Source organism: Poromitra crassiceps (assembly GCF_964638095.1).
Source record: "Poromitra crassiceps genome assembly, chromosome: 1".
NCBI classification, from domain to species: Eukaryota; Metazoa; Chordata; class Actinopteri; order Beryciformes; family Melamphaidae; genus Poromitra; species Poromitra crassiceps.
This window is the reverse complement of record NC_139623.1, coordinates 24,533,774-24,550,116: the sequence shown is the minus strand read 5'-3', so window position 1 is coordinate 24,550,116 and position 16,343 is coordinate 24,533,774. Positions and strand designations below refer to the sequence as shown.

The 16,343-nt window shown below is 41.2% G+C and overlaps 1 protein-coding gene across 1 annotated transcript in view; it reads right to left on the bottom strand.

The window, feature by feature from the left end:
• The window catches only part of galnt10 (UDP-N-acetyl-alpha-D-galactosamine:polypeptide N-acetylgalactosaminyltransferase 10 (GalNAc-T10)), a 538,666-nt gene extending 524,588 nt beyond the window's left edge, over positions 1–14,078 (bottom strand). The window contains exon 1 of the mRNA XM_083647820.1: positions 13,829–14,078. Coding sequence (XP_083503946.1) covers positions 13,829–13,993 — 165 coding nt within the window. The 5' untranslated portion in view covers positions 13,994–14,078. The remainder of the gene's footprint in view (positions 1–13,828) is intronic.
• Positions 14,079–16,343: the final 2,265 nt, after the last annotated feature.

The window sequence follows — 16,343 nt, the reverse complement described above, 5'->3', positions numbered from 1 at the left end:
TGATAAGTTATTTCTTGTTGAGACTTATTTAGGCCTTAATAGTCTTGAGAAGAACTGAAGCCTAGGCATGTAACTTCAATTCAATTTTCAATTTCAATTCAATTTTATTTATAGTGTAAAATCACCATGAAACATGGTCCTGAAATACTTTACAGTTAAAGAAAGAATCATAGAACAGTACAATAATACATGATCATACAGTACATGATGAAGTTGAAAGGAAGTCAAATAAAAGCAGAGACAGTATAAGAGCTAAAATAAGAACAATAAGTTAAGGGAAGGGTGTTCAGGTAATAAATCAGTCACAATGAGAGAAATAATAATAAAATAAAGTACACTATCAAATATCATATACTTGTGAGAATAAATAAGTTTTAAGTCTGGTTTTGAAAATATCGATGGAGCCAGCCTCCCTAACTGATCGGGGAAGCTGGTTCCAGAGATATGGAGCATGATAGGAAAATGCTCTACTTCCTGCAGATTTTTTCTTAATTTTTGGGACGGTAAGATAATGGGGGTGCAAGCTTGTGTAGAGCTTTATAAGTTAGTAGAAGCACTTTAAAGTCTGATCTGGCCTGAATGGGGAGCCAATGGAGACTGATTAAGACTCAAAGCAGCGGCAATGTCCTTTACACTTTAATTTGTTTATTGATGTAGGCTACATGTTGTTGTTTTAATGTTTAAAGGGTGAAATAAAAAAAAATTGTGTAAGAGCCTAATTTAAAAAAGAAATATGTCCTGCCTGTCTCATTCAGACTAGAGAGCTGCGCGGGCCTGAAATTTCGGCCCGAGCCCTCCCCGGCCCATGACATGCAGACCCGTGCCCGGTCTGGCCCGGAGGAGTTATAAAATGAATTGGCCCGAGCCCGTTGCGAGGCCCGAAGCCAATATTACAATATAATGACACCTCTCTCTCCCTCTCTGTTCCGCGTGCTGCGTCGCCACGCGGCCGTCCTGCGCAGCCTCTCTCTGTCTGTCTCTCTATTTGACTCTCTCTCTCTCTCTCTGTGTTCGGGAGCTGTCCGCTCGCTGTACATGGACGGACACGGCACAAACGGCTTGTTTCTCTCTCTATCTCTCTTCGGGAGCTGTCTACAGCTACTAACGTCACGTGAGGGTCTGTGTGTGTGTGACTGTGTGGCTGGGGGAGTGTCTGTGCACTCCTCCTCTTTGTCTGACTGTGCTCTGCTGTGTCAAATCAAGCGAGTACGCTAATACAACATTATTTAATTGAATTATTGAAACGGCCCGGCCCGGACCTATTAATTAAAAATAAATAAAAAACAAGCCCGGCCTCGGCCCGTTTTGGTCGGCCCGAGGGCCCCGCGAGGGTACCCTCGGGTTTGCAGCTCTCTAATTCAGACTCCATTATCCCAACGTCGAATTGCTGCAATTGACTGCTAATGTGGTCAAAATAATCACTGAAGATATTCTATAAAAAATAAATTGAATAGTCGAATATTCATATTGGACAGTCGAATCTGAGTCGACTGGCAGAATCCTGAGTCGAGGACAGCCCTACTGTCTGAACGCTCTCTTCTCCCTTTACAACAGACCAGGATAGGTATTCACACCCCAAATTCTCCAGTTTGTCTGCTGAATCAAAAAATCCAGTCTGTCTGCTTAATCAGAAAATCCAGTCTGTCTGCTGAATCAAATTCTCCAGTCTGTCTGCTGAATTGAGAACAGAAGCATGGTGTATTGGGCAGCTCCTGCAGTGTAGCTGTGCCAATTTGAAGCAAAATAAGCCTGAAAAGAAGCACGCTCAGAAAAAATACAGCAATATTATATCGATGCCGTGATATGAGTCTTAGATTTTGGATATCGTGATACGACATAAACAAAGTCTTTTTCCTGGTTTTAAAGGTTGCATTACAGTAAAGTGATTTCATTTTCTGAACTTATCAGACTGTTCTAGCTGTTATTATTACTATTATTTGCCTTTACCCACTTAGTCATTACATCATTACATCCACAATACTGATGATTATTTATCGAGAATCTCATCGTGTAAATATTTTATGAAAGCACCAATAGTCATATCTACAATATTGGCACAATATTGATGTTGAGGTATTTGATAAAAAATAGAGTGATATTTGATTTTGTCCATATTGCCCGGCCCTAATAAAAACACTAAATATACAAGTTAGTCTATCACCATGAAGTCTCCGGGCCCTATCGTTGCAATCGGCGTAGAAACTGCGTTTAAGGCCTGGCGCAGCGCAGATTAGTGGGTGTGGACCAGCGCACTCGATATCTTGGTGTCGGCGCTACATGCGGCCTCAACCATTATAACCATTATAACAAATTTTAAGCGTAAAATTATGCACCATCAGCTCATTGGTGAAGTGCAGTAAAGAGTCACAAGCTTGCCTTTTAAGCTCCAATTCCAGGAGAAATCCGGTAAAACCAGACAAAGCCAAGCGCTCTGCTCCCCCCCCCCCCCTCCGTTCATCCCGTCTGTCTGTCTCCATATATAGGCTATTATTCCATATTATTATGCTTCTCAAACCAATCTAACTGCAGTTTAAATACTGCAAGCATGTAAATACGCTACACTATAGCAAGATCAAAGTGAAAAGAATGTTCTAAACGCATCAGCTAGAAAAATATAGCCTATCCCTATATGATGAGATTAATTACATTGGTGAAAGTTTGTCCAGAAAGATATCGTTTTCTCTCCCCTGCTGCAGGTAGGATTATGCACATAAATATACCCTACATTATGTAAAGTCATTGCATAAATGTGTTTTTATTGTAAAACTAAAATGTGAAGTAGAGCCAATTTATTGGAGCGGACATCACAGTAGGACATGACAGTAGAAGCACGTTACGCTGTCACTTATCTAAATCACGTTAAATCGACGAGGGATAGATATAGGCCCAGGATGACATATATGTTTCACATAGGGTGGTGTTTTCATTTCGATGTTTTATTTGGTCCAATATTGAAATGTTCTACAATTGCAGGTTGTATTATTTAGATCTACCTTTATATCTATTTCGGCTCATTTGGTTGCTATTTAGTAGCGAAATGGAGTAGCACAATGCATGCTGGGACATTTCACAGGCAGTGAACTTACAACTTCTTTTTCCTATGGGACGTGTGTTGTGTCTGTCTGAGCGAGGGAGTCAGAGAGAGACAGAGAAGGGTGACAGAGGAGAGGCAGAAGAGCGCTCCTCGCAACTGGCGCACTGAATAGGCCTGGTTTCAGAGAGAGACAGAGAAGGGTGACAGGGGAGAGGCAGAGGAGCGCCCCGCTCAACTGGCGCACTGAATAGGCCTGGTTTTCAAAAGCGCAAAGCGCTAAATTTACACCAGGTGGGAAGATATCATTAGGCCGGCATTTAAGGCCGAAACGCGCATTCTTGCCCATTCAGGGAGTGCGCCACGCCCATTCAGCGTAAAGCGCATTTACCAGCCTAAAGCCATGTTGATATCTTCCCGAGACAGGCGCAAGGCACGTTTTTTAGCGCCGAAGGCCCGTTTTAGCGCCGAAGGCCTGTGGGAGAATAGGGGCCTCCATCTTCGACTCGGTGAAGCTTAGTACAGTGAAGTACAGAGCCGGCTTTGAAACGAGTGCCCTGGGATAAGCCTAACAAACACGATAAAAAGTGGCTTCCTATCCCATGGCTGTAATTGAAAGCCTAACGTCCTCCTCTGTATCCACGGTAACGTCCTCCTATGTATCCGCGGTAACGTCGTCCTCTGTACCCACAGTAACGTCCTAACCTCCATCCACGTGCGATGTGCTGCACCTGTCCCTCATTTGGGTCCATGTTGTGATCTGGGGCAGTGGAGCCCTGACAGGCATACAGAGCAGCTTCTGCACGTGCTCAGTCGGCGCCGCAGCCAGCAGCGAGTCAACAGTCTGCCTTGTCTGAGTAACGACAGGAGGAAACGCTCTCCAACAACGTCTGACTCTGAACAAACACCTCATTTATCCCGTCTCTCCTGAGGTCTTTTCTCCCCTCCTGTCCTCTCTCTCCCTCTCCCTCTCCTTCAGCTCGGAGTGATAAAGTGCAACGTTTGAGTCTTCAGCAAGTCACTCCGCTTCTCTTTACAAATGGCTTCCACCCTGTCTTCAGTCTGTCTCCCATATTTCTAGAGGCTTCAATCCCAATCTCATTTGCCCGTGTGGGAACGCAGCACAGCTAGCTACACTGCATCGGGTGCTGCGGACGTGTTTACCTTCTCTGACATCAAGATTTGACAAGGTCAGGGAAGTTCAATCTTGCAGTGTCAAAGATTACTTTTACTGAAAAAAGTAAAATGCAGCACTTTGCAAATGGAATAAACTCTAATGAACTCTCACAGCTGTTATTATAAACCAAGTTAAAATGCCCTATAATCCTATTCCATAGCCTCCTTAATTGGCCTTAATCTCAAAGGACTCATATGGTTGAATCAATTTCTTTAATTGCCGAGAAGCAGTTTTTCCCTTATTTGTCTGTAGTCATACTGTATACTGTATATACTGTATAATATACTGTATACTGTAGTCATACTGTATACTGTATAATATACTGTATACTGTAGTCATACTGTATACTGTATATACTGTATAATATACTGTATACTGTAGTCATACTGTATACTGTATAATATACTGTAGTCATACTGTATACTGTATATACTGTATAATATACTGTATACTGCATTCATACTGTATACTGTATACTGTATACTTCGGTTGCCGCCGGAAAAAAATTGGGCGTTTTTTTTTTCTCTTTTGCCCAAAACGCCCAAATCTCATTTTAAATTAGCATTAGGATTAGACTGTTGTGATGTCATTATTCAGTTTTAACCATCAATAATTGTTCCTTTTCTCAATATTTCATTTCTCAGAGTAAATACTGTATATTTATTTCGAGATTTTTGTCAATTATTTGTGCTGTTATGGTTATAATTAGCCTAGTTACTCACTTCTACACTATCTTAGATTGTGTTACTTATGGATGGCATGGAATTATAGTGAAAATAGATTATCCCCCCTTTTTGCTGGGGACCCCACTTTGAAAACCACTGGCTTAGGCTAGAACTGTTGCGAGAAGGTTTCAGGATTTATCTCTATGCATTAGGCTGTGATTACTATTTATATAAATTAGGGATGTCAACGGTTAACCGTTAATCGATTAACCGTCGCTAACGTCGTTGTTCGGTTATTGCTGTCGGTCTATCAGTTAATATAAAAAAAAAAAAAAAAAAAAAAAAAAAAAAAAAAAAAAAAAATTTGTCTATTTACTCAATGAGCTCATGCCCAAACAAGGCGTGTCTATTTAGATGCTGAAATGTTAATGCTTTTTGTGTTAGAAATTCTAACACAAAAAGAATTTGTGTTGAAATGTTGATGCTTTTTGTTAATGCTTGTTAATGCTTTTTGTGTTAGAAATTCTAACACAAAAAGCATTAACATTTCAGCATCTAAATAGACACGCCTTGTTTGGGCATGAGTTCATTGAGTAAATAGACACACAAAAAAAAAAAAAAAAAAAAAAAAAACATTTTTTTTTTTTTTTTTTTTTAATATTAAAAAATTATGAATTAACCGATAGGTTAATCGATTATTAGCGTCGGTTAATCGAAAGTGAAATTAACCGAAAATTGACATCCCTAATATAAATGTATTTATTCACATAGATTCATGATATATTATGGTATACAGCCTACCTGTGACATCAATGTTTTGATTAATCTGCGCCAGTACCGAAAATGTAGCCTATTACTGCATGACTGATCCTATGAGGTCTCACACTCAGGTGTGCTTTCACAAGACAGGTGTTGTCCATTCAATCAGCCAACCTGTCTTTATAATGGCTGTCTTGCACTGTTTGTATGATACTTGACAAAGTCTATGCCGAAACTGTTGTCAAATAGCGTTAAATTACACTTAATTGCATCTGGAACGAGAGTGTGTCTTCCCGTGCACAGTGCTGCACTACTCGTTTAGTTATCCAATTCATCAACTTTGGAGCGTTATTTACCCCCCCTTTCTGACATCCTAGGTTGACATGCTTCATCCCAATCGATTCCTTATTTCTTCTACTTTCATATGATATAAAGATCACCACTCAAGCTTTAAAATTGAGCTCGCTGTGAGCCATCGATTTACAGGCCAAATTCAGTTAAGAAATGTGTGAATTTAAGGTTCGCGGGTTTTATTATAAAAAATTACAGGATGAAACTTCAATACGACAAAAATAGCGCTGCTCGGTGAACCATTTCCACACCGAATTTAATAGAAGGCTCGGATAACTTGAAATCAATTGACTTACTTGAATATCCATGCTGTCTGTAGTGGAAACGCTGCAGTCGAGACGTTGCAAATATTCCAGTTTTCTGACATTGCAAAAAGCCCAGTACCGCGCAGCGCACCGCAAGGCTGAGGCTCCCGCAACTCGAAACTTGTTTTGGGTGTAATCCAATACAACGACTGTCTGGCTTGTGAACACTTACTGATTGATAAAAAAGTAAATAAAAATAAGGGGTAAATATAATATGCTGCTACTGTCTCAGTAAAAGTCGTAAATCCTTCCTGTCAGGTCATCAGGCAGTGGATTTCACTTCCTACTTTGATTCAGTTTGAGAGACCAGACAGTGGACAATACAAATGTCAATCAATGTCAGTAATCTATCCAACCAACAACCAATTAGATTTCACCTGGTTTAACCAGGGTAACGGCGTGCTCACTTCCAGCTCAATCTTATTGGTTGGAAAACACATCACTCTCACGTGTTCTCTGTGAATTGCAAATGTTTTTCAACCAATCATATTTTTCATTAGATAAATTACCAAATAAATAAACGCCCACAGGGCGAATGTTTTTTTATCTGCCTACTAAAGGCTGGGACCAGGGCCAGAGTGACTCTCTGCATGGAGCTCTCCTTTCCATCAGTTCAGGTCACTGTTGTTGAAGCATTTTAAGCATATAAGAATATAATGAATGAAAAAATGAGCGTCTGCACATAAGAAAAAACACATTTGATTGATATTTTATTATAAAAAAATGAAAAATGAAAAATGAAAAATGAAAAATGAAAAAAAAAAAAAAAAAAAATGTATATAAAATCCCCAATCTAATAGAGGAGGACCATCCTCCTATGCCTCACTGGAAAAACCTCCTCTGCTGTATATACTGTATAATATACTGTATACTGTAGTCATACTGTATACTGTATAATATACTGTATACTGTAGTCATACTGTATACTGTATATACTGTATAATATACTGTATACTGTAGTCATACTGTATGCGGAAATCCACTGCGGCCTGAAATGATGCCTAATTTCACAAGCGGTGCCTGGAGGAATCCCAGTTTAGTTAAAATCCTTGTGTGGGCTCTAGAGCTGGGTATTGGTTCAAATTTCAAGAATCTATTTGATTCCGATTCACAAGGTTGCGAATCGATTAATCCCGATTCGATTCGATTCGATTCCGATTCGATTAATTTCAATATCGATTTGGTTAGTGATACCAAAACGTGTTTTTTGAGCTGTAACCTGAATTACATGACTGTCCAGTTATGCATAGGCAGCGGAACGCATCTGAACTTGGGGGGGCCGGGGGGCGTGTCGGGGGGGCGTGTCGGGGGGGCATGTCCCCCCCCCCCACACACACACACGTCTGTGAACCACCATCATTGATTATTATTATTATCATCATATAAAGATTTTGGTCGTTTGAAGCCAGATTCATATAGGAATATCTAATTTTACATCACATCGCCATCTCCTGAAAAACATTAATATTGCACCTTTCTTGTGGCTACATCACAGCATCTACTGAGAAACATTTATAGTGGATCTGACTTGTTTAGTTCACTTTAGATTCACATCACATCTGAAAAACAACCAGTCGAGTGTAATAAGTAAATGAGGTTTAATTGTAAAAAAAAAAATCTAATTTTTATTTTTTTTATTTTTTGGGGGGGGGGGGGGGGGGACTCATTGTAAAAATGAAATGTACCCGGGCCCGGGCCCGTGTGGCCCGGGCGGTTCCACGGCCTATGCAGTTATGTAACGCAGGGGTTCCCAACCGTTTTTGCGCCAAGTAGATAGATGGGGGAAAAAAGTTTCGGACCGGTTGTCAATTTTAATGGTTTTAGTTACACATATATTTTACTCACCAGGTGGTGACAAAGGGTAAATAACAGCCTTTTCATCTGTCAATAAAGACACTTTCACAATTATGCACAGTGATTTGATTTCAGCCTATATAATTTCTAAAAGTAGATATTAATGATCAAACATTTCCATTTATGTAGCCTACAGTATTTATGTTTTTGTTTCAACTACAAACATAAATAAACGTCAACTTGAAACTATGTTTCAACTACCACACACAGCATAATATTTTAGCCTGTTTATTAAAAAAAAAAAAAAAAAGATTAATAAAAAAAAATCTATCTCTGGACATATGAATCGATTAAAATAAAAATCGATTAAAAATCGGAGAATCAATTTTTTTTAACCCAGCCCTAGTGGGCTCCAGCTTTAGATTGAAGAGGATAGCCCAAATCCATCTAATTTCAATTCTGTTTCTCTGCGCTTCTCTAGCTATAGGCCGAGTAGATGTAGCCTCAAGGTTACCGAGGCTCTGAATTCACTGTCTGGTATTGGCATGAAACATCTTTCCCTCTCTCCCACATGATGTCAATAGAGCAAAAAGGAGAGATTTTTGAAAGATTCAGAGGCTAAACTCTGATTCAACCATGATGTTGATCGGAATAGCAACAGAGAAAGAGCAGACCTGGAGCCGCAGGTCAGCTAGACTCACATTGCTGGAGGATTTAGAGACTATTGTACTGAGGCAACAGAATCTGGGCCATTTCAATAACTTTTAAAGTCTTGTTTGGTATAATTCCAGAACGATTCTTATTTTGGTGATATGTGGCATGTTGTTGACTCATTCACCTCCAGACCTTTTTGTCCAATTCAACTAAAGGTCAACCATTCATTCAACGGATCATATAGTGGTTAGATAATGAACACCGTTGTGCATGTGCAAAGGAAGAGTTAAGCTACATATTTTGTGCAGGATTTTCTTTCTTCAATATATTGCTTTGCAACTATAAGCCATTCTAATGTCAGCAAAACAAGCTGCCCCTGCTAAAACCCCATTGAGCCCCTTCATGATTCAATTTGGTCCAATCGGCTTTCAGCAGACTCTTAACCTAATTATAGCCAACTTATATGATATAAGGTGTTATATATTGCTATAAGAGCTTTCAAGTGGTTTTGAATGGATTGAAACAAACAAAAGGGCCTTTTTGGTTTTCCTCAAAAAGAGAAACGTCAAGCTTTCAATGTGTTTAAGGCCTGCGGGGGCGCTGGAGGACAGCGGGGTCAGACAGAGATCTGATTTGCATTGCTTTTATTGTCACTGTGGGGAAAGGAATAGATCACAGCCAGGGAATTCAAAATAAGGCGATAGAAGTGTGGGTATTTCTTCAGAAAAGCAGATTGTTCTGAGTGTGGACTTGGCCAACACTCTAGTAAGTTCAACAGGCACAGACTTTAAAGATGGTCTTGTAATAGGCTATTTCTCAGCTGTGTTTCTCCTTGTCCCGTGACATTCAACTGAGACGTCCTTGTTTACTTTGAGTTCAACTCATTAATAACACCAGACTGCTAGCTCGCTGACCTTCTATTCAGTCAAAAAGCACTACCTGTATGAGTGTGTGCGTGTGTCAGTGAGTATACATGTGTGTCAGAGGCGAAACGCACAAGGTCTCTCAGTAATGAATGTGCAGTAATCCAGCCTACAGTGTGTGGCTCATAATGTAGCCTCCAGTGTCCAGAAGCCTATACGATCCCCATTTCTCTGTGACAGGGCCATGAATCTCCGCCAACTTTCCTTTCAGGTGTGCACTTTATCTTCTTGGGTTTTTATCAGAGCCCATCAGATTGAGTTAGGGCGAGCTGAACCAAAAGACCAGCACAATCCTCCATTAACTTGCCCCAACAATGACCAAAGACCTGGGAAAATAGTCTAAATATCATGAGTCAGCCAACGTGCTTGCTTATAGTCTGGGGGTTCCCAAAGTTTGCAAATCAAGGATTAGATAGATAATACTGAATGAAATAACAGCCAAATTAATCTAACTTTGCTGGGGGCACCTTGGAACCACCTAAGCCATGGTGGTCCCCGCAACTCAATTTGTAAACCACTGGCCTAGTCCACATGTTGACAATGACTATCCACTAGGGATATCAATGATTCATCGATTAATCAATTTGATTGTTAAAGGGGGACTTACCCCCAGATATGTATCAGAACAGTGATTTGAAAAAACCAAGAAATTACATATACTCTTGTCTATACTATACTCTTTGGCTGTGTTCAGCTCAGGATTTTTTTTCAGAAATCGACGCCATTACAGTTTGCCGGCCATGAGAGGCAGAGCACTGCTGCTGCTGCGCGCGCCCCCGCGGGCCGGAGCTTGGGGCTCGTGCATGAGGATACGACTCTCTCCCGCCTGACTGGCCGGGAGAGGGTGCTTCCAACTCGGACTGATAATATAAACATCATCATTTGAGCTTATCCAGGTAAGATATTAATAATGTAATGACACATTCAGCGATAAACTGTCTACAATGAAGACATGTGTGTGTCAAATATGACAACGTGGTGTTCAGTATTTTAAGAGCACAGGGTTTTTGGTTGGGAATGATTTACAGCAACACAATGCCATGTCCTTCCTTTTATGATTATAGTGGCGTTTATTGATAGTATTGTGTTACATAGGAGTTGGTAGGAAAATAACAGGCGATTGTAATCAATTAACAGGTGATTAACAGGTCAAGTGACATCATGGGAATTAGGGATGGGCATTTCTAGCAAAAACACTATTCGAAATTCGCTGGCCAAATTCGAATTTAATTCGAAATTCGAAAATAAAAATAAAAATGTAAAAAAAAAAAAAATGTAATTTTTTTTTTTTTTTTTTGTGAGTGAAATGTTGCATTGTCTCCCCTGATTCTAAGTCTACGGCTTTATTAATTAATATAAAAAGCTTCTGCTGTGGATTTTCAGCTCAAACAAGCATTGCACCACTGAAGTAAAGAACATGTTACATGACATTGACATTTTCGAAAATAAAAAACAGTTTTGACAATCATGAGTGGTTCATTAAATATTTAGTAGGCTCAGGTCTGAGTGCCAAAGGGGTGCCAAAGTCACCCCCTCTCCCTCTTCATGGGATTTCATCCGCCATTCATTTTTCCATAAACCTTGCTTAAAATGCTTATAAAAATTGTTTTACTTGCTCAAACCAAGCGATTTGACTATACTTAGAATCAGGGGAGACAATGCAACATTTCACTCAATTTTTTTTTTTTTTTTTTTTCGAATTTCGAATTTCGAATTTCAATAATAAAAGTCGACCTTGATAATAACAACGATTATTCGAAAATTCGAAATTCGATGCCCATCCCTAATGGGAATAGGCTTGGAGTTGTGAGGAGCCGAAAGGGTACAGGGGGAGTAGGGGAGTAACTATCTTGAAATCCCATAGTCTTTGGTTCATCGTGACGTCATGACGTATCAAATATCCCATTCATTTGAGGGCAAAAAAAAAGCAGTGTTCCACCCTTATGGCTTATGCCAGGTATGCTGCTGAAAAATGATACAAATGGCAAAATGGCAACAGTTTGGTCACAAATGTGGAAATTTTGACCAGCATTCTTCACACATCACCCCCCAAGTCATATATATTGGTTAAAAGCTGAAAAAAAGTGTTTTGGGGGTAAGTTCTCCTTTAAGAATTTGATCGATCAAACATTAACTGATTAATCAACAATGCAGGCTATGTGTATTTTTGTTTTCATTTTTTTTTTGCTGAAATCATTTACCACCACAAGGGCGCAATTTATTGCACCAAAAATACAACAGTATTCATTTTAAACATTGTACTGTAATACTGTTGAAATACAGGATGAGATTGTTTGGTTGATTAACTTGTTGAGTAGGCCTAAAGACAGGTGTAAAAACCAGAATTTAATATTTTCTACGTCACGTAATGATCATCGATTAATTGATTGTTAACGTGATAAGGGAATTGATTAAAATGTGCATCCCTACTATTCACCATGGTGAACAATGTGACTTGTAACTATTCTGAGTTAGGGGAGATGATGTTTGAATCAGGGATGTTAAATGCTTAGAGAAGTTAAATCAAGTTGGCATGATTGGGTTTGCACGTGGGTTTTGGGGAATATTCTAAGACATGCATCTCAGGCAGTCCAGTCACTGTCAGACAGTCAGTCAGTCAGACGGTCTGTCAGTCAGTCAGTCAGTCAGACAGACAGACAGTCAGTCAATCAGACAGTCAGACAGGCAGTCAGTCAGACAGACGATCTCTCTCACAGTGGGGGAGCTTTATAGAGTCTGTCAGACAGTCAGTCAGACAGACAGACACTCTCTCTCAGAGGGGGAGCTTTATAGAGTCAGTCAGTCAGTCAGACAGTCAGTCAGTTAGACGGTCTCTCTCACAGTGGGGGAGCTTTATACAGTAGCTGCTCATGACTGAACAACACATTCTCACTGCCAATCCCAACTCGTCAACACCACCTTCTTCATCATTTTTCGATGACAAGAGATCGTAGCCAACAGCTTGCTTGTGTTATAAGAGTGCAATGTTAAAACATTCAGTTCTAAATACTGTATTTTGAAGTACCTGTGCCTTGAAAGCACAGGCATCAGACGGCACAGACCACATCGACTTTTCACCATAAATGATTTATGTGTGAGAGAGTATGTTTGTGTGTGCACTGTGCATGTGTGTATAAAATCAGATTGCTGGAACCAGAATAATGTGCACTAGTTCATCAAGAGGACTCGCCAGAGTTGCCATGCAATTTAAAGGGGCCCTACTATAGGAATTCATAGATTCATTCATCTACACTGGCACATGATCAAATGTGTTTAAAGAGGACATTGTTATAAGTCCATTCTCCAGTCAAGGAATCTGCCCTGACTAAACTAAAATCCTTACAGTCAGCCCAAATTGCAGCAATTGGTCTGACTGCCCCCCTCCCCTCCCTTCACACACACACACACACACACACACACACACACACACACACACACACACACACACACACACGATTTCCCTCATTTGAGAGTCACTGGTGTTGTCTGCCAATCAGGTTCCAGTACTGTGACTATTCTGTCTGATATGACATACATTCTTTGAATGTATTCAATTGATAGCCTAGCCTTTGAACTAAACTACATTTACTACCCAAACATCACAAATATGACTATTCTTACACCACGATAAGATAATGCAAAACAGCATCACGACCACTGTCATGATATGGCACCTTTAAATGTCTGCTGCCTGCCTGCGCTGTCAGCCGCCTGCATGGCTGCTCCACATTTTGACAACTTCCTGAAGTCAGTGTTATTGTAACTTTACTGTGACGCCTACCCGGCTCTGCTACGTGGCTTTGTAGGCTACTGTAGGCTATATTCATTCACCCTGGTAGCTTATTATCTAATAATGGCCTCCTCCATTCTCACAACATGCTAACAAAACGCATACAGCACAGGAATGTACGGTTAGCTCGGTACTACAGCAGTTACAAAGCATGCAATCACGACAGAGGAGCAGCGGCATGAGGAAGTAGTCCGTATCCGATTTTAGCTGGCTCTTCGCCCGCACTACCGACACCAAACTACCCGCTAACTCCCGGGCAGTGGGGGAGTGTTGCTGGGCGAAAACAGCACATTTTCTCCACAACGAAGCTCGTTGACACGCTGCCAGACAACTAGCGACATAAACGCGGAGACCTCGGCGCAGTGCCCGAGCCCCTTACCTGGATTATGGGGATGGCGCCCGGTCCGTCCGCCGTGTCGGGGGGCGAGTTGGTGTCAAACACTCGATCCCTGTACAGAGACCACAGCCCCACGTTAGGGAGGAAGAGAAGAGCCGCTATGAGCAGCCCGGCCACCTGCAGCAGCCTCTTCTCTTTCCGCCTCATCTCTCCGCTTAGAAATAAATCTTCTTGGGGAAAGAAGCGAGCGAGTCCCCGACTGGTCCCCCGGTCCTTTTTCAGGCAGGAGGCAACTTTCACTCCGAGCCACGAAGGCTGTGACCGACAAGAGCACCAGCACTGCCGCTAGGGGGAGCGAGACACTGCGCTCGTGCGCTTCACAGTAGGCTACGTGTGCGCTTCACAGTACGTGTGTGTGTGTGTGTGTGTGTGTGTGTGTGTGTGTGTGTGTGTGTGTGTGTGTGTGTGTGTGTGTGTGTGTGTGTGTGTGTGTGTGTGTGTGTGTGTGTGTGTGTGTGTGTGTGTGTGTGTGTGTGTGTGCGTGTGCGTGTGCGTGTGTGCGTCAGTGCGTCAGTGATCAATTATAATCCCCCTGTTTGCTTGTCAGAGTGGAAGCCTCTGCTGCATTAGACCATCATAGGACACTAAAGTGCTCCATTGAAACTATGAAAGGAATTAAATTGTTTTAGTGTTAACAGCTCTTATTAGACTGTGGGCCAGATTTCGTGCACTTAAAGGAGAATTTCGTTTTCTTTTTAACCTGGACCCATCTCCTGGCAATAATTATGATTTGGCCACTCACCCAGCGATGTCCGCGGCGTTTCTGGCCGTCCTAGCGTTGTTTTGAGATCAATAGCGTCCAAGTCAGTTGTAAAATGGAGCTGATTTGGGGCCAAGTGTGAGCCTGTCTTTCCTGCATGATCTAAATAGCTATTTTTATTCCCGTTTTCGCCACATATCATCGTAATGTGATCCCTCTACATCCACCAGAGTGATATTTCGCCCCAGGCCATTTCCTGGAGTCTCCCAGGGATCAAATTGCCTCAAACGTGATCTCGATCACCAAGTCTCATAAAGTCCCGCGATACTTTCCTGCCGACTGGCCAACTACAGGTAGGACGCTTTGCGGTGGTGGTTTTAGCGTAACCTATGTGGGGTTTGGCATAACCTATGTGGGATTCGAAATAACGAAGGTTATGCCAAACCCCACATAGGTTACGCTAAAACCACCACCGCAAAGCGTCCTACCTGTAGTTGGCCAGTCGGCAGGAAAGTATTGCGAGACTTTACGAGACTTGGTGACCGAGATCACGTTTGAGGCAATTTGATCCCTGGGAGACTCCAGGAAATGGCCTGGGGCGAAATATCACTCTGGTGGATATTGAGGGATCACATTACGACGATATGTGGCGAAAACGGGAATAAAAATAGCTATTTAGATGCAGGAAAAATAGGCTCACACTTGGCCCCAAATCAGCTCCATTTTACAACTGACTTGGACGCTATTGATCTCAAAACAACGCTAGGACGGCCAGAAACGCCGCAGACATCGCTGGGTGAGTGGCCAAATCATAATTATTGCCAGGAGATGGGTCCAGGTTAAAAAAAAACGAAATTCTCCTTTAAACGATCCCTACAGATGGAGAACCCAGTCCTTTATTAACAACTGAGACATGTCTCAACAAATGAAAATAAAACTGTTGCCACTCGTATTTTCTGATCATATTTTGTGATCACTAACTCTGTCAACTTGCATTTTCTCTGGTAAAGAGAGCAGACAGCTATGTTTAGGGTCCGACATGCATGACGTTTTGTAGTTATCATCCAATAGCAGGCTTGGAAAAGTATCACGTGGTTCACGTTGGTATTGTAGTTCCTGGTTACTGTCAAATCCAAACACCACAACATCACTCGCAGTTAACTTTTTGGAATGATTTTCAGTTGCACTTTACTATGATTTGCATTAATTTATATAATATTAACTTAGTCAGCAATTCGGTGTTAAGACGTGACGTCAGTCGTGAAAGTTCGGCAGCTTCTGGTGGCAAGCGTTCGCTAAGAATCTGAGTCCAAATAAAAGACTAATTTATGGTAAGTTCTTTGGTAAATGTGCTCTTACCACTAACGTTAGGCTACCCCTTTTAAAGTCTGTTTATTTTATTAGCAACTTTTGTGAGCTAGTCAATGCAGTACTACGCTAGTAGTTTATGAGCAACGCTAACGTGATATCACTGATCAGTCTGTATGCTTCCCTTGGTCTGTCACTTGGACTAAAACGCTAGCTAAGTGATTAACTATATTACAAATACCAACATAATAAACTGCAGCTAGCATTTTAACATTACAGTCAGGGGTGTAATTGTTGGTAAATGAGGTGGGTAAACTATCCATTGTGAGTTACCCACCTCATTGATTAATACAGATGATCTGAGAACAAGTGAGTAAACTATCAACCTCATTTAAAAAATGTGGCTTACCTCCACTACAGTATATTTTAGTAATCTGCTCACTAGTCTCTAATCTAGAGTAACGTTAAATTTGTAGTAATAACACATGT